Source organism: Emys orbicularis, chromosome 11 (assembly GCF_028017835.1).
Source record: "Emys orbicularis isolate rEmyOrb1 chromosome 11, rEmyOrb1.hap1, whole genome shotgun sequence".
Taxonomy (NCBI): domain Eukaryota; kingdom Metazoa; phylum Chordata; order Testudines; family Emydidae; genus Emys; species Emys orbicularis.
In genome coordinates, this window is record NC_088693.1 from 13,093,346 (window position 1) to 13,116,637 (window position 23,292).

At 39.9% G+C, this 23,292-nt stretch overlaps 1 protein-coding gene across 1 annotated transcript in view; it reads right to left on the reverse strand.

Annotated features, from left to right (window-relative positions):
- Positions 1-1,921: 1,921 nt before the first annotated feature.
- The window catches only part of OSBPL11 (oxysterol binding protein like 11), a 61,076-nt gene continuing 39,705 nt past the window's right edge, over positions 1,922-23,292 (reverse strand). Inside the window, exons 7-13 of the mRNA XM_065413050.1 lie at positions 18,371-18,516; positions 16,498-16,638; positions 13,333-13,831; positions 11,237-11,423; positions 6,231-6,413; positions 4,957-5,110; positions 1,922-1,999 (exon numbers count right to left, since the gene is read on the reverse strand). Of these exons, the coding sequence (XP_065269122.1) occupies positions 1,922-1,999; positions 4,957-5,110; positions 6,231-6,413; positions 11,237-11,423; positions 13,333-13,831; positions 16,498-16,638; positions 18,371-18,516 (1,388 nt within the window). The remainder of the gene's footprint in view (positions 2,000-4,956; positions 5,111-6,230; positions 6,414-11,236; positions 11,424-13,332; positions 13,832-16,497; positions 16,639-18,370; positions 18,517-23,292) is intronic.

Genomic DNA, 23,292 nt, shown 5'->3' on the forward strand with positions numbered 1-23,292 from the left:
TTAAGATTTATTTTTCAAACACAAGGGCACTACAGGGAACTAAGCCAGTAGTTTCAGTTTTTAATGTTACTCCTGCTCTGAATTTAAACTCTAAACAATTTATTTCAAAATTTATAAGGAAAAATAGAGGGTATTCTATACAAATTTAGAAGCATATAGTTTACACCGGGCCTAAACTGCACACGCTTCTTCAGAAGAAAGTTACTCTTACAGGTACTGGTGGTCAGATACTATAGCTTGGGGAGGCTGTGGAAATATGGATAGAGACATGAAAGAATGATGTATGTACAATATTCATCCTAATCACCTGGACTCTGGGAAAACAGACAAAACAAGCTAATCATTTTTTAGTTTTATTTCCCCCCCCATTTTTCCTCACACATGGACTATGACTTATATTCAGACCTCAGTGCATTTCACAGCAAAATGTACAAGGGAATCAAAGTTGTTGTGCATAAACCCAAACTTTTTTTTTTTGCACACAATTTACAGTTTTTTGTTGAATGTTAACATGGTTATTTAAATTTTCTTTGATGCCTTCTTACATTCTGATGCCTTCAATGGAAAACATCTTACCAGATCACACAGTTATGAGTTCTCACTATGATGGAACAGGTCAAGCCATTTACAACGGCTGGTGATGGCAGATAATGTTATATACACTGATTGGAAGACAACATCAGAAGAAAAAACAGAGTAAGGCACCACTCTTGGAAAATTAAGGTAGCTTGTAGTAACAATAATGAAAAGACAATCAGTACTATTCTTAATTGCCAGCAATTCTTAGACTTCAATAAAATACTTACACTATAAAAAATGAAGGATGTTTGTACCTGAATACAGTTTCCTGATATCTGATTGTATGTATATTAAAACACAGTCTCCAGCAAAATAAGCCTTTTCATGTACTATGAAAAAACTAAGCCACAGTCCATATGTTCAATGGTCACATTTAACTGCTTTGTTTTTTGTTCTGAACAAATATACAAAGGAGAAAAATCAAACCAATCCAATGGACAGCACGTAACACTGGCGCTTCACCTTCAAGATGATCACATGCACGGAGATGAAGAAATTAATACAACAGTTGTTTTAGGGTTGCTGTTCAGTTTGAAAGCCTTAGTCCTTGGGGAAAAAAAGGCTTAACTTCCTTACATTTGCAATGTGAATAATAAAATTAGGAGCTGAAAAGTGTTCTGAATTATTCTTCCAATTCAATTCTTTCAAGTATACTAAAATGTTTCAGAGGAAAAATGTCTCCATGGTTACAATTCCAATCAATTTTATAAATCCTTTAAAAAAAAAAAAAAAAAGGTAGTCTCTACTTAGCTTCCATATCCCTCCGATGCATGCACACATTCTTTCTGAAGGAAAAAAGTCTTGTCAAATCCAGATGATTCTTAACACTGATTCCAGGTGCAACTTCTGAAACCTCCTCCAGTTTTCTGTCAGGAGGTTAATCACTGGGTATACAAGCAGCAAACACTTTTTTTCATTTACATGGGTACTGAGTATTTCACAGTTATTAAACAGAGCTCAGTGCACAGATTCTCAAAAAAGGTTCCCATGTCACTCCAAAGTTAAAGCCATTGAGGCAACAACATTTCATCTGACTTCTGCTGTTCAGGAAGTCAAATGGTTTATATCTTAGGCAGCTTGCAGTAGGACCTGCTTAAAAGAACACACTACATAATTCAGATAAAATCTTTTGGATCATACAAAAACAAGTTGGTGAACATACCTGGCAAGGTGGTCTCTACACCTTTGATTATGTGTAACCTTTAAAGTGCCCTAGCATTTTATTCCTTTACGCTCATTTGAATTTGTGCAATTATAAAAACAGGAGACACAGTGTTATCTACTGTGTTTTGAGAGTGATAGAGATTAGATAAACAGAGGAACTCATCCTGAAGAGTCTTATCTAGTTAGTGTCCATTTGCTGAGTCTGTATGGTGGGGACTGTTTTCCAAAGGGGGTTATAATACACCCAGCCATCTCCCTGCAATTCAAATGGAAAAAAGTTACACAGAATAATTATAAAAGAATTCACATAGAACAGTATTTTGTGATGCCAGGCGTCGGACTGACAGCACTGGAAACCAGAGGTACACTGCTTATGTATACATAGATAACAGCAGTGCAAGCGTCCCCATAGTCTCCTGCCAAGGTGTCTTAACTTTGCTCTGGAGAGACCATCTAAGGCCTTGGCACATGCTATGTCTGAGTATGGACAAGCTAGGATGTAAATCTACAGTGCACTAGTCTGCCACACACTAAGTCACATGTGAGCCCTACTATCATGCACTAGAAAGTCTGTAGTGCACCTTAACATCTGGCTGTTTTAAACAGAATATGCCGAAGTGCTCTACGGAACTTTCAGGGTGTGACAGCAGTGTCCACACGGCCAGCTAGCACACAGAAAGTTAACGCACTGCAGATTTACAGACCTTGGCTTGTCACACAGTAACTGACCATGTAGACAAGCCCTAAGAAATCATGCTCATTCCAGTCAAGTAAAGTGTTTCTGCTGGGACTAACAACAACAACGGCAGTCAGCACTAACTGATGTAGATATGACGATGGAACTCTGGCATCCGTGGTCTGGATTGAGACCAGCAACTTATTTTGCAAAGGCTAAGCAAACAGCCATCAGAGAGAAATGGCTTGTGCTCACAAGCCATTTGGGCTACATTTGAACTGATGATCTACAGATGAAATGGTTCTGGATCTTATTTACCCTCCTCTGAGCCACCCAGTATCTCAAATTCTGCTTTCAAATAAAATATCTGAAAACAACGTGTTTTTTTTTAAACCACACAATCCGCATTTCTCCTGTCAACAGCCACTCAGGGATGCAATTAGAACAAACTACTTGATTAAAAAACATTCTTAGTCTGAAATGTTTAGGTCTTGTGTTCACAAGTTAATTAAAAGGTAGCAGTTACCTTGTGCAGTGAAAATCTTAGGATGCAAGAGTGATATGCTCTCCCAAATTTGAAATGTTATCTAGTTAAGTCATTCTCTTTGTTCACTTTGCCACAGATAAACAGACATCAGCAAAAGTTTTCAGAAACCAAAACTCAAAGTTTATTTCGATTTTTAGATAACGCGCTGAGATCAAAGAGGTTACCTAAGCAAAATTTCTGAACCATGAGAGATGGGGATTTGTTATTGAGGGTATGTCTACAATGCAATTAGACACCCACGGCTGCCCCAGGCCATCTGACTTGGGCTCCAGCTAAGGGTCTTTTTAGCTGTGGTGTGGACATTCAGGCTCGGGGCTCTGGGACTTTCCCACCTTGCAGGGTCTCAGAGTTTAGGCTGCAGCCTGAATGTCTACATCGCAATTAAACAGCCTCTTAGCCTGAGTCAGCTGTGTAGACATATCCTAGGAGAAAAGGAATACTCTGCAGTGGTCCCTTTGATTTAGCTTTAGAATACCCTGCAGGTTGTGGTTCAGAACCATATTTAGTTCTAAGTATTTTAAACGTCCTGCTGAATTGGAGATCGTTTTTTCCTTTTCATATTTTACTGTATCTTTGCATTTGTGAACACACAAATTTGTCACAATATGGATCTGAATCACCACAGCATAGCTAAAATATATACCTCTATTCCCTCCACAGAGGAGAGCCAGGCTGCCTACCCTCAGCAGCTACTGGTTTCCCCATAGGAAGGAAAATCTGCTCTAAGGCTGTCACACCAGAAATTCCTAGTCTTTTGGGGCACCTTTTACAGATAACAGCTTGATCATGCTCCAACCATTGAATGGACAAGCTGCATTAAAACCTGAAATCTACATTAATGAAAACAAGCTGATGAAGAGCTGAGGTAGAGAGACTATTCTGACATTTCTTACTGGTAAGTCACAGTGATGTTTTTGTTTTATATGCACACGATGTAATCAGTTCTTATAGCTTCCCTTGTGTTTTGCTCAGGTATTCATTGGCTTCAGTCCACTTTTAAACCACGTCACAGCTTCCATGTGTCTCAGCTGAATTGTAAACGTTGTTTACTTTCGAAGAAAGTTAAGCCACACAAAGAAACACTTGCAGTTGTGGGATCATAATTGCAAAACCAGCGTGCGCTGTGAGCTAGTAGATGATGTTCTCCTGCATGCTAGGGGTTTGGGTGCTCTTAAACCATCCGGCTGCTTTACAAGGTAATAATCCAGATTCCCCAATAGAAGAACTCCGAAGCAAAAGGTCAAGTACTTTACCCTGACAGGAGACTCAGGCTGAACAGCAACTGGCACTAGGGTTGATATTGTGGATATAAGTTCTTATACCAGCTAGCAAAATGAGAAGTGTGTGTATCTATATATCCCACATTAAGAATGACAGAGAACCAGCAGGTAGAGAAAGGAAGAGGGAGCTCCCCTCAGGGCACGAAAGGGATTTTTCAAGTTAGATGCATAATAACCAAGTTCTTGGGACCTCCTGAGAGGGTTAGAGGTAATAAATACCCCATTCAAGTAGTCTGATTTCTTAAACCACTTGGTAAGTTAGTATAGAAGACTACTATTTTTCTAGTGCTGGTTGCGCTGGGTGAAAAATACATTAGTGCTCTGGAAATAGAGTCACTGTATATTTTTATGCCTTTATATAAACATATCGAAAGCTGCTGTTTCCATTTTTATTTTTATTATTTATGGGCAAGGAGCTAGGTCCTTAACACTTACGTTTCGTGCATAGAAGTTCTTTACCAACAGCCATTTAGCTTTAGAGTCACCCAGTGTGGAATGGAAGAATCATAACATAACATAAGAATAGCCTTGTATAGGAATGCATTGCCTGATATTTCATTAAATGTATTATATGATCCAAGGCCCTATGGCATGCTGTCATCAGCATTCCCTAACATGTCCACTATAGGCTCACGACCTGTACGTTAATATACACGCTCATATGTACATTTACAATACATACATTTTACTCACACACAGTAGTTACTTACTTCTTTAACAAAGTATTTTGTGCTCCACGGTGCCTCTGTTTCAGCACGAAGTCGCTCTTCATTTCTCTGCCGTTCCTCAAGGGCTCGCTTATGCTCTGTTGCTTTATCGATGTCTCCATCCTTCAGAGACTCTGTTACATGTTGCCACAGTCGCCTACAAATCAGAAGCCATGGACAGGTCACGGGCAATAAACAAAAATTCATGGCCCATGACCTGTCCATAATGTATACTATAAATATCCGTGACTAAATCTTGGGGGGGGGCCACTGCTGCAGGGGGCACTCCGGGGGGCCACTGCTGCAGGGGGGAGGTTGGGAAGGGGGTAGGGCCAGAAGCACCAGTTGCCAGGGGTCGCCGGAGCAGTGGCTGGTGGTGGTTGTGGGGTCGCCCGAGAGGCTAGCTGCAGAGCTGCTCCAGCAGAGGCCAGTCTGGCTGTCCCCGGGGCCACCTGAGCAGCTGGCCCCAGAGGCAGCTGATTGGGTGGCCCCGGGGTCAGCCACACTGGCCGTTGCAGAAATCCCGGAGGTCGTGGAAAGTCATGGAATCTGTGACTTCTGCGACCTCCATGACACAGAGCCCTAATCAGAAGCTTTAATTGATTTCACATTTTTCAGTGGCTTCCTGGATTGAAGTCACTTGACGTACAGAACTGGTGTACAGCAGGTGAGATTATTTCACAATTATACTCCAACCTCTTCTTGGGCATGACAAATTGATGTAAAATAGAGCAGGATTGAGAGGCACAAGAAAAAGGGAGCTCAGAATTTAGTCTTCCATCTCTAGGCCAGCATTAAACTGCTCTCGACTGCAATGCTAGACTGGCACGTAAATGAAAAGGTATAGGAAATGTCAGCCTAATCCCAAATGGACATTTGTATGCATCTTAAAACTACCACACAAGTTTTGTTTCTGCTGAGGACAACTCCCGTAAAGAACTGCTGGGCTGCATAGAGGAATATTATTTGTACTGCGTAATGTCCAAAGGCTTAAGACCGAGGTCTCTCTATAGCAGGCACTGTACATACTCGTGAGACAGTAATCATCTGTGCCCTGAATATGCACTTTAAATAGCACTTGCCCGCACTATGTCTAGCTCTAAGCAGTGCTATCTATTCCTGAATATTCAAGATCACTTTGGCTCTACTGGTCCCAAACACTACCCATAGTTTGGATATTTAAGTCTGTAGATTTCTCCTAGGCAGCCTGGTTTGTAAGTTGAGGAATTCCATGAATTTTATAAAACAATTAAACAGATGTAAATATCTTTTTTTACCTAGACTCAAATGGCCCTTGCTTCTCTTGGGGCCGTACTCGTTTTCTTGTCACTGACAGTTTTGTCAAGTCCACGTACTTGATCTCTCCATTGCTGTAGGTGAATTCAAGCACGCTATTCCATTCACCTTGTACTCTGCAGACTACAGTGTTTGTTGCATTCTGCTTTACTTCACCTGTGACTCTGGAAAACAATTTAAAAAAAAAAAGAAAAAAAAGACCACAACTGAGAATAGACTGCTAGGGCCTATTCTGACTGCCTTGTCATTTACATTTCATTTTGAAAGAAACTGCAAGCTAGTCTTTCACACATTCTAAATTTTTAAGTCAGTTACTTAAACTGTGCATTTGCATGGAGAAGCTGAGAGGGGGAATATTGAAAATGCCATTTTTCTATCATTCTCGTGATATTACCCAACAGAACTCAGCTTTTTGGCTTTAACTTAAAACTTGCAAGCCTTTTCACAGGAGAACTGAGCTGAAAAGAAACTGACATACGGGTTACACTAGTAAACCATTACTACAGTTAATATTTTTCTCCTGGATATCAAGTTTGATATTTATTTACATGTTAACAGTTAACTCTCTCTGTAGAACAATTATCTTCACCTGCTGGCCCTATAGGCCACTTGCTCTTTATTTTTTTAGGTGTATAATGCAAGTATTGCATTAAAAGAGACAATGAGGCAAGAACAGAGGGGAAGATAAGTACAAAACTCGGACTTGGAGATCTGTGTTCCATTCCTGGCTCTGCCAGAGATTTCCTGGGTGACTAAGAGCAACCAGGGTGTTGAGATGGATTCATGCTTCTTACAACATTTGAGACCCTCAGATAGAAGATGCTATATACACACACACACACACACACACACAGTATTAGCATCACTCCCATGAGTGCATACTTGTGTGTGGGGGGAAAAAACAAACAAACCCATGCCCAAAGAATGCATGACAATGGATTTACAATGAAGTGACACTGGAGAGGGAGACTCGAAAGCTTGATTGACCCAGTCAGACTTAGCAACAAGTAGCCAAATTTCCCCACCCTTTCATGCAGTGAAGATTCATTCTCCCTTATGAGAGGGAAAGAGTGAGAGTTTGCTAGCAATGCAGACAAGACAAGTGGTCTCTCAGCTGTGTGGAGTTCAAGGCTTCATGGGGGATGCCAGCCCCTGCCTTACATATCTCCAGTTATCTGTACAGAATGGATCTATACCATGTTACTCCCCAGGTTCTCCTTCCCACTGGAAACGAGGTTTGTTCAGTGGCGACAGTGCCATTGGTCCCCAGCCACATCTACGTTCTGTGGGGCTCAGTGTGTGAAGTTACCGTAGCATTAACTTCTGTTACATATATGGTACTCTGAACCACCAAGTGCAAGGAAAGGAAACCGGGGGCCACTTACGGAGCACAAAAGGGCTGACTACTGGCCATATAGGACTAGATGAGAATTCCCCCGGGGGATGGAAAGCTCTCAGCTGGCACAATGCTAGGATAGCCTGTACACCTCTCCTGGCCCAAGTGTAGGGGAGCTGTCAGGGCTGAGCTGGAGCACAACTGCACTCCAGCAATTCTCAGGTGACAGGTAGTCCTGTGGGGACTGATGGCAGCTGACACAGATTAAAACCACATCCCCATGTTTGCCCTAACCTACACCGGGACTGTGGCTAGAGCTGCCCAAGGCAAACAGTGGCTGCCTGGCAGCCCGGCAGCCCACCCCTCTCTCCCACACTAAGCAGATCTCAGCAGACGAGAGACTCTGGCCCTCTGTGTTTTACTTGTAAAAATATGCAATATTCCCACAAGTCTTTACAAATGTTTGAACAATAAGTTTGATTTTACCCAGATCAAAAAATGTTGGGAGTAGTTACCGGAATATTAGACTGAACAGAATTGATGCATCTTAACTATACATTCGTAGTTGAGAAGAACACAATGCGAGAGTTAGATGAACATTAAACTTGAAAATCGTATTTCCCGGTGAAGGTTTGTTTTACCAGTTAGCATGGCTCTCCCTACGGTGTATGGATTAAGTGGGTTAAACGGTTTTTGAAAACAACTATCAAGGTTGCAGTAACCTACAAGTCTGTTGATTTTATGTTGCTTTTGCATCCTCTGCGACTTTCACACATCACTGAAGCTATTCTACATTATGAAATTCTCATTTATCTCAGTTATCTCGCTAAACAGACTGGTGCACTCTGAGTGAATTACAGACTAAGATGGCCAGTATTTGTGTTTACACATTTCATATGTTTATCAGCTTCATATTTAAATTGTAATACAGTTAAACTGACACTGGGATGCTTGTACAATTTGAGACACCACAGTGTCAATCACAAATTGGTATCTGTGCTTGACTTAAAAGATTTTTTAATATAGCTATTAATTATTTCTATTATATTATTAATTACTATTTAGATATATAATATAATAAATTAATTAAAAAATAAAATACTAATTATTAGTAAAAATTAAAGCTAACTGGGATTTTAGCTCAATCATGGGTCTTTGCAAGTGAGTGATATTCTGTCACACTGTTAGTGATCATTATGACCTAAATTTCTTCCTATTAGCATTACCTTGCACTGCACAACCATTCCCAGTCCTGTATATCATGCAGCCTATGGCAGAACAAGTTTCAGCAAAGAATACCACGTATGTCTTGATACTGGATTTTTTAAATCATCTAGATGACATTCATATTACTCTGTTGAATATTATCCTCAGCAATGCAGCTGGGTACAGTGCAATCTTATCTGGCACAGGGCTGACAAGCAGTTATCCAACTGATGTCTTACAGCAAGGGTCACTCAAACCAAATCTATAAAGGCTGCTGTCACAGCAACATTCACTAACGGCCCATGTCACTATAACAACGCTGCTACTTGGTCTCAGAGAACGAATGCTTTGGGTAATGTTAAAATACCATAATTTCAAAATTTCATTGAAAGTATGTTCAAGCAACTGTGGCTATATCAATGATAAATGTGACACCAAATGGACCCTCTCTGTAAGAATTCCTAATTTTATGTAGCAATATATTACACCACATAATCACCACCGTATATCACAGAAACCATTCCTCCCAAATTACTAACCATTACAATAAAAAAATAAAAAAAAAATAAAGTGCCATGCTCTTTTGTTAAACACACACACACGGGTAAAGAAAATGCCGTAACAAAATGATTACGAAGTTGAAGACCCAATACGTAGGGTATGAATAAAAAGCAAATAATATGCTATTTAAGTAATTTAAAAAATTATGACAAACAAAAAGAACAGGTAAACTTCAATTATCAAAATGCCCTGGAGGACATATGAAACCTGTCAACATAATTAGATTTTCATCTTCCATATGAATCTTGGGATTGAGGGACAAAAATGTTTTACAAACCCAACTATCTGAACTTCAGGTTATCTGTATTAATTGCTCCTAGCAGAAGGGGCGGGGGGGGGGGGGGGGGGGAGAAATCCACTTGATGCTATCTAACTGCACCACCCTGCAGATTTCTGCACCAACCAGGGTACTACCCTGGCACCATGGGTCCTCAAGTTTGAGATGCTTTTTACATTTTATTAAGACAGCCTCCCTAAACTGTTTCTCTGCAACAGCAAATTGCAGAGTCGCAATAAACTGTCAAAGCAAATTACACGTAAAAGCCTCTATTGTTCAGGCCTATTGGACTAAACATGGAAAAAATATGAAATATTTAAGTAAGGGTTTTTAACAACAAGCACTGTGTTCAGTGGATGGTTGAAAGATGAATCTGCTGATGTCAGATAACAGTTCACAGTAAGTGCCAGAAACTGTTTCACTACAGGCCTCCTTTCTATATATTTTTTCCTTCTTCCATCATTTGAGTGTCGGCATCTTTGTATGGGAGTGCTCAAGATCCCTTGATCTTACTACACTAGGTTTTAAAAGGGATATCATCAGTGTTAATGGGCCCCACAGCAATCTAACTTGCCTCTTCCCTTGAATCCAAACGTCTTACTGTGAAACTCATTCCCAGCCTTTACCTCCATCACACACAAAGCCTGAGTCAGTGTGTGGGAAACAGAACAGAGACTATGGGGAGAGAATCCAACCCCCAACACTGCACAGCATGCAGTGTATCACAGCCTCAGTGTCTACTAAAGCCTTTGGGATGGAATAGCAACGACCACAACGGGTTTTTTTTGGATAATTTAGTGTTACTAATATTTACACTGATTATAGCGCTTGTATTGTATTCACCCCCTTTTCTGTATTTAATGAAATTTCATTCATATTTTATTCAATATTACAGAAGCCTATACATGTTTCTATACTATATATTCCTGGTTATGAGACATGCTTTCAGTAAAAACGAATCATTGGCACCCCACCCTCCTTCTCAGGCTAACAACCTTGCAGGGTTTTGATTTTTGTTTTTTACTGCAAGTTGGAGATTCTTTCATCAGAACAGTAATAGTATTTTGATAACTCAGATAGAAAACGCAATATAAATACAAACATTAAACTTCACACCATCCTTTTGAGGCAGATGTGTCATCCCTGTTTCGCTCGCTCGCTCTCTCACACACACATACACACACACACACACACACACACACACGACAGAGCAATGTTAAATGGCTTGCCCAGTCACAAACAAGTCATTGGCAGAGCCAGGAATGAAAACCTAGAAGTCCAGTCTCCTGATCACCTGAACTGGGTGCATGGGTGCATGCACGCAGATACTCGCAGCCTTGAATTTATCTGACTAATTAGCAATGAAACAGTCTTTTGCTTGTGAAGTTTGTGTGGCTGGGCCATGCAATACTGCCTCATAACTCCACAATCCCTCAACAGTTTCAAGAATAGGAAAAAAAAAATGCATCACTGAATACAGTTTTCTTAGCACAAGGCTACTCAGCATGCAAACAGATGGTGACAAAAACCAGAGGCAAGGTATTCATTTACAGAGTTTGAGTGATACAGTATAGGGAATTCAGTAAAATATAAATGAGTGTACTTACCGGTGCAGTTTGCCACCATAGAATGGTTTGGTATGGAAAGTAATGCTTGCAGAATACCCAGTTTTTGCACAATTAACATTGACCTTTCCTCCCAATTCTACCCAAGGAACAGTTAAAATTGATCGAGCATATGCGCAAGGTAGAGAAAACGTGTATTCCTCTCCATATTCCAAAAGACTTAAGAGTCCTGCATACAAAAATAAGAGTGTCGTCAAAATGTTTCCAATTTATAGTACTGAGGCAAGTGGTTGTTGAAGGAAATACATCACAATTATTACAGATTCCAGATACAAAAAGAATTTTGTTAACCCCACATTGCCATTAGTTAGGTTTTACAACAGACAAGTGCAGACACTGGGTATCATGGGTACCAGTACATTTGCTGTTCTCCTTGAAAACCCACATTCCTCCTGTTACAGGTTCAAAAACATGATCCTAAAAGCTTGGTGCTGTATAGGCATAGTCGCAGCTAACTGTTCACTTGTAACAGTTTTACTGCCATAATGGGAAGAGATTCACACTCTGGAACCATGCTACAAGCATGAGATGCGCAATGAATTACCGAAGCCAGAGAATTTGGAGGTTGATGTTCATATTTCACTTCCATCCCCCACAAGCAGATGGTACATTCCACCTTTCCTGAAGGGGTGTAGCAGCCTGAGTCTTCCTTCCTGTCACTTCCTTTTTGTTACTGATTTGTAGATAAAACACAACTATCGCCTGACTGCTGTTCATGCAATAGTCATTACAATTAATTTTAAAGTGATAACGTTCACATTTTCTTGACATTTCCTCAGGAATCAGATCTACCTACCTCTGATTCTGTCTCTTTAAAAAAAAAAAAAAAAAAAAAAAGGTGAGAAGAAAGAGCTTTTGTGCTGTGAATGTGCCAGCTGATGCCTCCTGTAGCCTTAGGTCACTGTGTTTCTTCTGACATTTGATTTTCACAATTTCTCTTGTATCCCATCTTTTTCAGGTTCACCAGTTAAACCTTAACTGTCATCATTCTGTCTTCTGTTCCATCCACGCCTTCGCAGCAGCTGACAGACCCTTAAGGCGGCAGCTTTTCACCTCCATAATGCTGAGGGATCACACCCCCTATGTGAGTTAGGCACAGTTCCTCTCACCTCATGGGCAGATGAGAGAGGCATCAAGTTTTAAAGAAACTACCTTAGGGCAAACTTCAGATCTTTGAAGAACAGCAGTGCAGAGGTGCTCACATGGTCTCTGAAACGGTCTGGAAGGAGACTTCAGCTCCAGGAGTTGCCTTCCTCAGACTCAAAGCACTGATTTACGCGTTCCTTGCCTAGCCTCATTTTATCAGGAGTGCAGATTATATTCAAACATCTGTGAGTCAGAGTAATTGGGCAACACAAACATGAAGGATAAAAAGAGCTGAGATGGCATTTCCAGTTCAAAACCAGCAAATTGGCGAGTTATATTAAGGGAAAATGGAATCCTGGGATAATGAGCAACATTCTTATTAAAGGGATCCCATTATTAAATGTAAAGCAAATTTAAAGAATTGAATCATAAAGTGTAAAATATGTTTAGACAGGGCAACGGAAAAATTAACATTTATGTTAAGTATTTTATGTTGTAAATTCTAATTTGTTGTGCACTTTGGAGACATAATAAAAAAAGTCAGTTTAGGTTGTACAAATTGAACTTTTGCTTCAAAACCTCATGTTGTGTTTCTAGATACATAGTCTTGCTTTTCTGCAATACTATAGCCCTGTGGAGGTTTGTGATCTTACACAATCTTTGGATTGTTTCTGCCATGCACATCTGGCATCTTCAGTAATCCATAATAAATAAATATGTCATCTAACAACAGGACTTTAAGGTTTCTCAGAATCTCTTTCTCAAGGTAAATGGAGGAGACCCAGGGCTATTTTGTTAAAAAAACAAAAACAAACACTTAAAATAGCCTACAAACAACCTGCAAATGAATTCTTTTGAAAAATCCTATAGATGAAACTATTGAGCAAAATTCATTTGTTATTTCGACACTGGAGTTCACAGAACTTAATTTTATATTTATCTCACTGATATTTTTAACCACCTTCCATTTCTGCAGTGAATAAATTACTCACCTTCACCAACCATTGTTACTCCTATTGACATTCCCAAGAATTTACTTTTTGTCCAGACATGAGCATTTACACACATCTTCTTCTCTACACATTCAGCGTAAAACCCTGAGACGGGAGGATGATGGGACACTTGCTCAGCTACAAATCTGACTGTATAGTAGTCTGACTCCACTTGGCCCTCTGGCTCTTGTGAAAGAGTGGCTTGCTCTGAGAGGGAGTGGGATGAAGAGTTACTATTTGAGTCAGAGGCTACTTCGCCCTTAGCCATCCTCCAAGAGCAGTGAAACGTTTCTCCGATGATTGGATTGTATGGTTTCTTAGCAATTGCTCCTTTGCGACCTTCGTGAAATGAAGTGAGATAATATTCAACAAAGCGGATCATCCTCTCCTCTGGGGTAGCTCCATTTGTGATTGCAATGAAGAGGTCCGGGTGAGACATGAAGTCTGCATACATCTCCAGCAAAGAACGTTTCTCTAAAATAAAAGTGGGAAGAACCACCTGAAATAAAGACAAAAAACTATAACAACTTAAAAATAAGTAAGTAGACTATATTTATGAACACATTATTGAAGTAATCACATTACAAAGGGAATGGGAAATAGGGATACGATACTTTTAACAGAGATGCAAAGTACATTCTGGCACCAATAAGCAAAATGTTCTCAGGATAATGGGAATGGCATGAAAAAGAAAGTTTTAAAATTATTTTTAATGAAAGACTTAAAACAAAAAGTAGCACAAAAAACTTATGGTGAAGTAAACACCAAAACTTAAGAGAACTTACCATATATACTTGTTCATAAACCGAATTTTTTTGGTAAAAAAGGGAAGCACCAGAGACGGGGGTCGGCTTATGAACGGGTATAGAGAGGGAGAAGTGGGACACAGCCCCTCCCCCCAACAGAGGGAGCAAGGAGAGGCAGCAGAGCCAGAAGGGAAGAGGCAGGGCCAGAGTCTCTCCGCTTCTGGCCACGCTGCTCTCCCCCCAGCCTCCGAAGCAGCTGCAGCTCCGGGGCTGGCAGGCTGCATCCGTGCCGCTCGGCCCAGCCCCCCAGAGCAGGCTGTGGCCACACCACTGGAGCAGGCTGCGGCCATGCCACTCGGCCCAGCCTGCTGGAACATGCTGCGGCCGCGCCGCCCAGTCTGGCCCACCGGAGCAGGCTGAGGCTGTACTGCTCAGCCTGCCGGTGCAGCTCCAGCCAGGTCAGAGACATCCTCCCCCGGCCCTCCCCAGATAAGGTGGGAAGGGATGGGATGGGGAGATTGTGGGGGTCCCGGGCTAGGGGTGGGGTCATGTGTGTGTGGGGGGGGGTCAGAGGGGTTACTCCCCTAACTCCCAGCTTCTCCCCCACAAAAAATTTCCCCACCAGTTGCTGTCCGGCCCATCGGGGTAAGCAGCTGGTGCGTCGTGACACTTTGTTTACTTAGGTTTACCTCCGTGCCTGAGGAGGCTCGAAGTAAACAAACCATCTCGGCCCACCAGCGGCTTATCCTGATGGCCCGGGAGCCAAAGTTTGCTGACCCCTGAATTATAGGGTTGGCTTATGAACGGGTTATAAAAATTTTCCATTTTTACTTATCCATCTTGCGGGGGTCAGCTTATAAACGAACCGGCTTATGATCGAGTATATACGGAACTCAAAAATGGGAAACAGCCATAAAGGAAGGGAAAACATGACTAACAATTTGTTATGAGGAAAAGGAGAAGAATAAAAACAAATCTGAACTTAACTACCTTCTTATCAATGGCAGTAAGGACCAAGTTATGGGGAGAACTAAACTGAACCCTGATTGAGCAGGGGTGGTAAAAATGTGGCCTGCAGGTGCCTTCATCTTTAACGCAGGAATGCAAGCTCCACCATGTAATTATCCATATTGATTCAAGCAAACCAACCAACACTCAGATCAGAGATACTTAAAAAACCCAATCTTCTGTGGTGAGGAGAAAGCTTTTCTGGCCAAATACCATCAACTTCTGCAGAGTCTAAGCTTTAATTTTAAAAAAGTTTCTAGTCTAGTTGCAAAGAAAATCTCCCCATCTTCCATGTGTAAACCAAGAATAAATCAGTGGCAGCCTAATCTTCCCAGATCTGCAAAAAACAGTTCCAGTGTCTGCTTCTGTACCATGCTTCCCCCCAAGCCATGCAGCGGGACAACTAATTAGTTTTGTCAAGTTTTCACTGCTACTGGGATCCCTGAGGGCAGCAGTGAAACTGACAAGAGGAGGTCAATTTCATTCTGCTACCTTTAGATAAAGTTCTGAGCAGCAGCAAAACTGTGGGAGAGGGTCAGGATAGCAGAGAGCTCTTACTTCCCAGCAGCGAACAGAAAACAGAGAGTGAAAGAGTAGCAGAACTCCACTGCTTGTGAATGCCAGGATGCTCTGGGGCTGAGAACTGAAAGAAAGAACATTCATTCTTCTTTCTAACAGCCAGTTGAGGGTTGGAGAAAAAAGGGAACTCATTTATAAGACTTGCTAGCCAGAGACTGCTAAAGAAGATACACACACAAAACAGTTTCTGGAGTCAGCCCCTTCCTCTCTCCCAGAATTTTGCAGGGAGGTTGCCCTTGGACTCCTCCTTTTGTATTGGTCTTTAGTTTGAGCCCTCTAGTTACTACGAATCTGGTAAAACCTCCAACCCCTTTGTGTGAGGCCATGGGGATGTGTCAGAGTGGTATGTAGATATGTCAGAAGTGGAGGGAGAGGAAGAAAAAATATTGGAGAGAAGTAAAGAAACACAAAGTAGGGAGAGAAAGAGCTGCAAAGGAGGAGATGGAGAGAATTTTATCTCTCTCTTTACACACACACACACACACACACACACACACAGTTACAGCATACAACTGTTTCTTTAAATTGTAGTGGAGGGGGCTTTAGGGTGGTACGGTAAGCTATACTGCATTATTTATTTATTTATTATTTGTTTTACTGGCTAGTAGGCATCAAATACATGTTTCAAGTCCTGCAGATCAGGCCGAAGTTGGGACCTGAAGTCTCTGCAGGCTGAAACTCTGTACAAAAATAGCTACTATCTATTCCATTTTACACAAAATAGGTATGTTTCCGCAAGCTCCTGGCAAATTGCCATATGGCATTTGGATGGACAAAGGTTAGGTGTCACTTCACCTGCACTACAGACAGCTTTCACACCTTGGTTACTTACTCTTGTTAAATCCATGCCAAGTTTCAGCTGAGACAAGAGATGTAAGATAACACTGCGCTGTTCTTCCACTGCTCCGAGGTCATCCTCTTTGTTAACACATGTATCCTCCAGCTCCTCATCTGGGTTTATTTCTTCAGGTTCCTGGTGTGAGAAATCCATAGTCATTTCAAAGACCTAACGGACTAAAAAGGTGAAGCTTAGCCTGTGCCTCATGGGGCAGGAGAAGCAAGTCTAAAAAACCAAAAAGAAATCTATCAGACGGGGAATGGTCTCAAATGAGCTTCCAGAGAAAACCAGACCTCTATATTACCACAAGTGTTCCTTTTTTTCCCCCTGCTGATGCTACATCATGCTGTACTCACAAATGAAAGACAGTGTACAGGTTTTTAAGAACAGGTTGAACACACACCTGCCAATGGTCTAGGTTTACTTAGTCCTGCCTCAGCGCAGGGGGCTGGAGTTGATGACGTCTTTGAAGTCCCTTCCAGCCCTATGTTTCTATTATCCTATAAATCTAAGAAGTCATTGAGAATAATTATATTCCAACCACAGACAATGTAGTAATCAAAGCACTTCTTACATACTTGCCCTACATTTAAATCTTTTGGCGAGACAAATAAATTTAGAATGAATTTTGTAAAGGTAAGGAGTTATTCATCTTAAGGGTAATTCTGCTTCTTGGCCTATAGGGGTTGCTATCTGTCTGTATTACGGAAAGAAAAGTCTATGTCGGGGTAGGCAACTTATGGCACGCGTGCCTTTCACTGGCACTCACACTGCCCAGGTCCTAGCCACCGGTCCGGGGGGCTCTGCATTTTAATTTAATTTTAAATGAAGCTTCTTAAACATTTTAAAAACCTTATTTACTTTACATACAACAATAGTTGAGTTATATATTATAGACTTATAGAAAGAGACCTTTTAAAAACGTTAAAATGTATTACTGGCACGCGAAACCTTAAATTAGAGTGAATAAATGAAGACTCGGCACACCACTTCTGAAAGGTTGCTGACCCCTGGTCTATGTGAATTAAATACTTAATTTCAACCTAGTCTATATTTTTAGGTTTCTTATACAAAACTTTACTGAAAAATGTTATAAAACAGAAAAGTGAGACAAGATATTGTTACATGCATATAGAATAAAAATTACCCTAAACATATAATCTGCCCCAAAGAGTTGTTTAGTGTCATACACACACAACTCTCAGAAATCAAGTTGCCTACAACTGCAACTTAAAAGCCTCTGTTTCATAATCTTCATTATTCTTGTATTTTACAAGAATGTTTTTGCACTTCAAAATAATTGATAGTTTAGAGTATTGAAAATACAACAGAATTCAACATCACTTGACTTCAGGGCAGTTAAAAAGATTAGTTTTTTCTAAAGATTGAAAAAGAAAAAAGCAATAATATCTAGGAAAATAAGTTATAAAATACTTCTAACAACTAGTTTCCCTCATCTATCCTCTGCTGAGCAATTTTCAAAAGTAATTTATACTGTGAATATTTGGAAAAATTCAATTTATTCACTTCACACTGATTTCTAGTATTAAAATGACACTAACTGGAATAATGTGTGTGTATTTACATATTGTAAACTGATGCTTTAATTTGCGCCTTCCCCATACCTCTTAACACTTATTTTATTCATACGTCACCCTGCAGCTGTATACTAGAAGAAGACAGACTTGCTACAAGGCAACAAAACATTTAATTCAGAAGTGGTCCTCCTTATTCTACTCAAATGTCTGTACTGGCAGGAGAACCAACATAATTTTCCTGCTTTATATAAAAATATTGCTAAATATCTCCAGATAATCCTGCAAACGGAAACATTCCTCACAGACCTGGGGCTGTCACATTATCTTACCCTTGTTAGATGGCAGGGCTCTGGCATAGACTGCTCCTCTATGACAGATGCTGGCTTGTTTGGCTCTGATGAAAAATCTTGAGCTGCTCCATTTTTGAAATGATTTGACAAAGAAATCTTTGGTTCCAACCAACTGATCGTTGTCCCTGAACCAAAAGAAAGTTTGCGCTGAAACTTATTCATACTCTGGGAGTTCAACAAAAGATGTTTTTGAGTAAGCACTTTTTCAAAAAGCTGCAAGCAGTTAATCTTGTTCAGCAGCCACAAAACACAAGGTGAGTGCACCAGGCCAACACCTTCTTTGATCATTAGCATGAGCACTGGGATTGGGCAGCTGTAATATATGCAACTTGTACTGGAGAAGATCATGTTATAAAAGGTGTAATCAGACACTAGAAAAAGAACCCAATCTAACTGGAATGTTATGTAACCCCTTGGAGAAGTCTTTGCACCAATTAAAGAAATGGTAGCTATAGCTCATTCTCAAACTTCTGTCAGTTTCAGAAATTGAGGCTAAAACAAAACAATATTTTGGCATTGTTTTCTCTGGAAAAAGTACTTGTCTTTTCTCAGTTGAAGGAACAACATGCTATGTTGAATAAATAATAGCTGCTCAAAGAGATAGCAGCAGCACCTGGAAAGCTGTCACCCACGAATTTAATGATTTAAGTGTCTAGTTACTCTCCGCTAGTCTATCAGAATGGATACAATTCCTCATCAATAATGAAAATGTTCCATTTTATTTCAAAGGCTAATGTACAGTAGACACCAATAAAGTTCTATTAAAAACACACACAAGTGCTACGAGACAGAAACAGTCTGGCTATAACACAAACCCAGAAGCATAAGAATTACTAGTAACTTGGAATCTTCTGTCCATAATTCCGTATTCTGCATTTAGGTAAAGTAAAAGAAATTGGGGACATTCAGAAAAAAAAACCAGCATGTTGGACATTTCTAGCCTTATACACTGTAACCTCAATTATCCAAACTTCCCTTATCGGAAAGAGGTCATGTCCCCCGACTTAAGCTGGGGACAGGAACCTGCTTCAGATAACATGGGTTTCATGTAAAGGAGGATCAGAAAAATGGAGTAGCCATTTTGTGAGGGTAATTTGTGTGCATGGGTGCTGGAACTAGAGGTACCTCTTGGCTTGAAGTGGTTTCCATCATTTACAGGGTTTACAATTTTGTTCAATGGCTTTCAGCACCCCCCACTAGAAAAACTGTTCCAACGCCACTGTTTGTGTGATAGAGTTGTCTTAAAACATCTTTGCCTGGACTCGGTAGTAAAACTCAACTTTGTATGGCAAGATTTAATCTTCATGGAAACAAGAAGAAGATTACCACTGCTTGCATTATTAGCATCTAGATACACAGTAATCTCTCAGTTTGTCAATCTTTTTTATAAAAGTGTTAGAAATTATACTTTCAGCATGTTAATTGCAAGGATCACTGTTCCTTCCTTTTTTTAAGAAAATAGTACATTTCCTCCTCTTATCCTTGAGAAACCTACACAGGTTGCATATTATCTGTCTTGGCTGATTTGTATACTTATTAAAATTTAACCAGTATTTCCTTTTCTGCTCTTTATCAGCTATTTTTAGTCCACTTTACTACTTATTTCAAACATGTTTATCTTTTTGTGTTGGATTTTTAAAAATTAAGTATTTCAAATCTTTTTCTCTAAATATAATTTCATTTTATACTCTGTTAATGGACAGGTTTGCCCTCTAATACTTCTCCCTCAACCAGGACAATGTATTATATTCCCCTTAGCCAAAGTAGCAGACATGAACCTATTCTACATTTTTGCTGTCCCTCTCTTCCCTTATAAGCCTTAAAATTAATACCATGTATTCTTGCTTGATTGCCTTCACTTTTTCCCAGTTCCAGTGCAGATTTCTTTTTTACCTCCGATTTTAGAACAATGCCTTGTGACACCACATTGCCAGTTCTTATTTCCTGCTTTATTCTTCTTCACAGGAATTGTAGTTTGTGGGCTCTAAAATAGCTGCTTTTTAACAGGGAACAATTTTCCCAGGCACGGTGGGTTTTTTAGTTTGTTGTAAGTTAAAGCCACAAAAGAGAGTCAAAGTTTTGGACAAACACTTTTCAAATTTTCATCTTAAAAATTAAGCCTTGAAGTTCCAAAGCTAGAAAGATGGTTTACCCTACAATGTAGTTATTTAAAACCACATGGGCCAATTTGTTTAGAGAGAGCTAAAAATAATTATTACTGTACAATTCATCAGTTCTTGTGGCAAAAAACAGTTCAACATAGCTGGGAATCTCAAAATATATATAACGCAAAACATACTACAATACTTTTAATATATTCCCATCATGTAAGTAACTTATCTAGGCAGTTTATTACAATAATTATCAAGAGGCTGGTATAATTGTAGCAATTCAGTAGAAACCATTTGCTTCCTTAAAAGCTTTTACTAGCACAAAAACACCCAATAGATACACTAAAATTAACATATTAATGTATAAAGAGACTCACAAAGGGAAAAGGCACATATTCAAATGTGCACTTTATAAACAAATTAAATGAAAACAGTTCTGGTAAACATTTGTTTGCATGAAAATGAACAATTAGAGATAAACACATGCTCTGTGCATGTACAGGCACAGGGTATTGTTCCATAATGATTACTACTTGGAGAAATCATCTTTTCTAATTTAAGAGAGAAGGTAATTTTATATTCAACCCAATTTGAAGTTTCCTATAAGATGATTTCTGCCTCAAAAGGGCACATAGCTTAACATCCCTTATCTACGACGCCTGCAAAAACTGGATTAAGCTAAATCAAAATAGTGCCCACACACAAACTTGAATGGTGAAAGTTTGTGAATAGACAAGGCCTAGAATTAGAACTCAATATTTGTAGTGTAAAATTTTAAAATATAGGCTACGTTCATGTCACTACTTCAGAGTGACACTAAAGTTCTAAAATAGAACAGTGATAGAATTCACTGGAGCAATTTCTTTTATTTTCTTCTGTTTGGATTAAAAAAAATAATGTTTTTCAAAACCCCTGACACAGTTCATACCCCAAAGAATTTGCAAGCCCATAAAATTTTTGCCTCCCCAATCACTGCTATCAAGCATGCTATGTACATATTGATTCCAGCCACACCCCAGAGGTAGCCTCATTTTTGTGGTGCTGCGTGCACAATAATTTTTAACATGCTCTGAGATCCTTGAAAATGAAAAGCAGCTATAGAAATGTAATACACACACACACACACACGAAACTTCACAATCAGAATGAAAGAAAAAAATCAAATGTTAAAAAACTGTTCTTCAAGTTGGTCTAAAACCAAAAATATCAGTACTGCACATTGTGGTACCTCATGAAATAAGAGGCATGCTGAAATGAGAGTAACCAGTTTTGACAAAGTCTGAGCCACAACAGTAATCTTAATCTTAGCTACAAAATAATTTGTCATTAAGTTTTTTTGCACTAAATAGGTATATATTAAATACTGTTCTTAATCTTTTGCTTTGATCAGCTAACATTCTGGATTTATAACAACGCACATCAGGGAAATGCAACCTCGATGGAGCTACTATAAGATGGGTGCAAAACAGGTTGGAAAACTTTCCCAGAGGAGAGTTATCAGTGGTTCACGGTCATGCTGGAAGGGCATAACGAGCAGGGTCCCGCAGGGATCAGTTCTGTTCAATATCTTCATCAATGATTTAGATAATGGCACAGAGTACACTTATAAAGTTTGTGGATGATACCAAGCTGGGAGGGGTTGCAAATGCTTTGGAGAATAGGATTAAAATTCAAAATGATCTGGACAAACTGGAGAAATGGTCTGAAGTAAATAGGATGAAATTCAATAAGGACTCCATTTAGGAAGGAACAATCAGTTGCACACATATAAAATGGGAAATGACTGCCTAGGAAGGAGTACTGCAGAAAGGGATCTGGGGGTCACAGTGGACCACAAGCTAAATATGAGTCAACAGTGTAACACTGTTGCAAAAAAAGCAAACATCCTTCTGGGATGTATTAGCAGGAGTGTGGTAAGCAAGACACGAGAAGTCATTCTTCCGCTCTACTCCGCGCTGATTAGGCCTCAACTGGAGTATTGTGTCCAGTTCTGGGCGCCACATTTCAGGAAGGATGTGGACAAATTGGAGAGAGTCCAGAGAAGAGCGACAAAAATGATTAAAGTCTAGAAAACATGACCTATGAGGGAAGACTGAACAAAATTGGGTTTGTTTAGTCTGGAAAAGAGAAGGCTGAGAGGGGACATGATAACAGTTTTCAAGTATGTAAAAGGTTGAGGAAGAAAAATGTCCTATCCTCAGCGGTTAAGAAAAAACAAGAAGCAATGGGCTTAAATTGCAGCAAGGTTTAGGTTTGACATTAGGAAAAACTTCCTGTCAGGGTGGTTAAGCTCTGGAAAAAATTGCCTAGGAAGGTTGTGGAATCTCTGTCATTGGAGATTTTTAAGAGCAAGTTAGACACAAACCTGTCAGGAATGGCCTAGATAATACTTAGTCCTGCCACAAGTGTAGGTGACTGGACTTGATGACCTCTCGAGGTCCCTTCCAGTCCTATGATTGTATGATTTTTGTTTGTTTGCTTGTTTTTAAAATGAATTTTAGGGAATTTGAAAGGTCTTGAGAACACTCTAGTGGCTGAGAAAGGAAATGACAAATTAGCTTTAAAGGGCTTCTGCTGAAAGATGTAGAAGGAATCAAAGATAGTGGGAAGGTTCCATGATTCCCACCAACAGGCGACATTTTTGAAAATAAATACCCACTAACTGCTCCTGTCAATTTAATTGTCTATAAACCATCATGAACACCTCTGGCTCAACAAACATGGGGCTAGACTGAGCCTTTAGTCTTAGTACTGTGTAGAGAGTGGCACATAGCCATGCCTCCCCAAGAA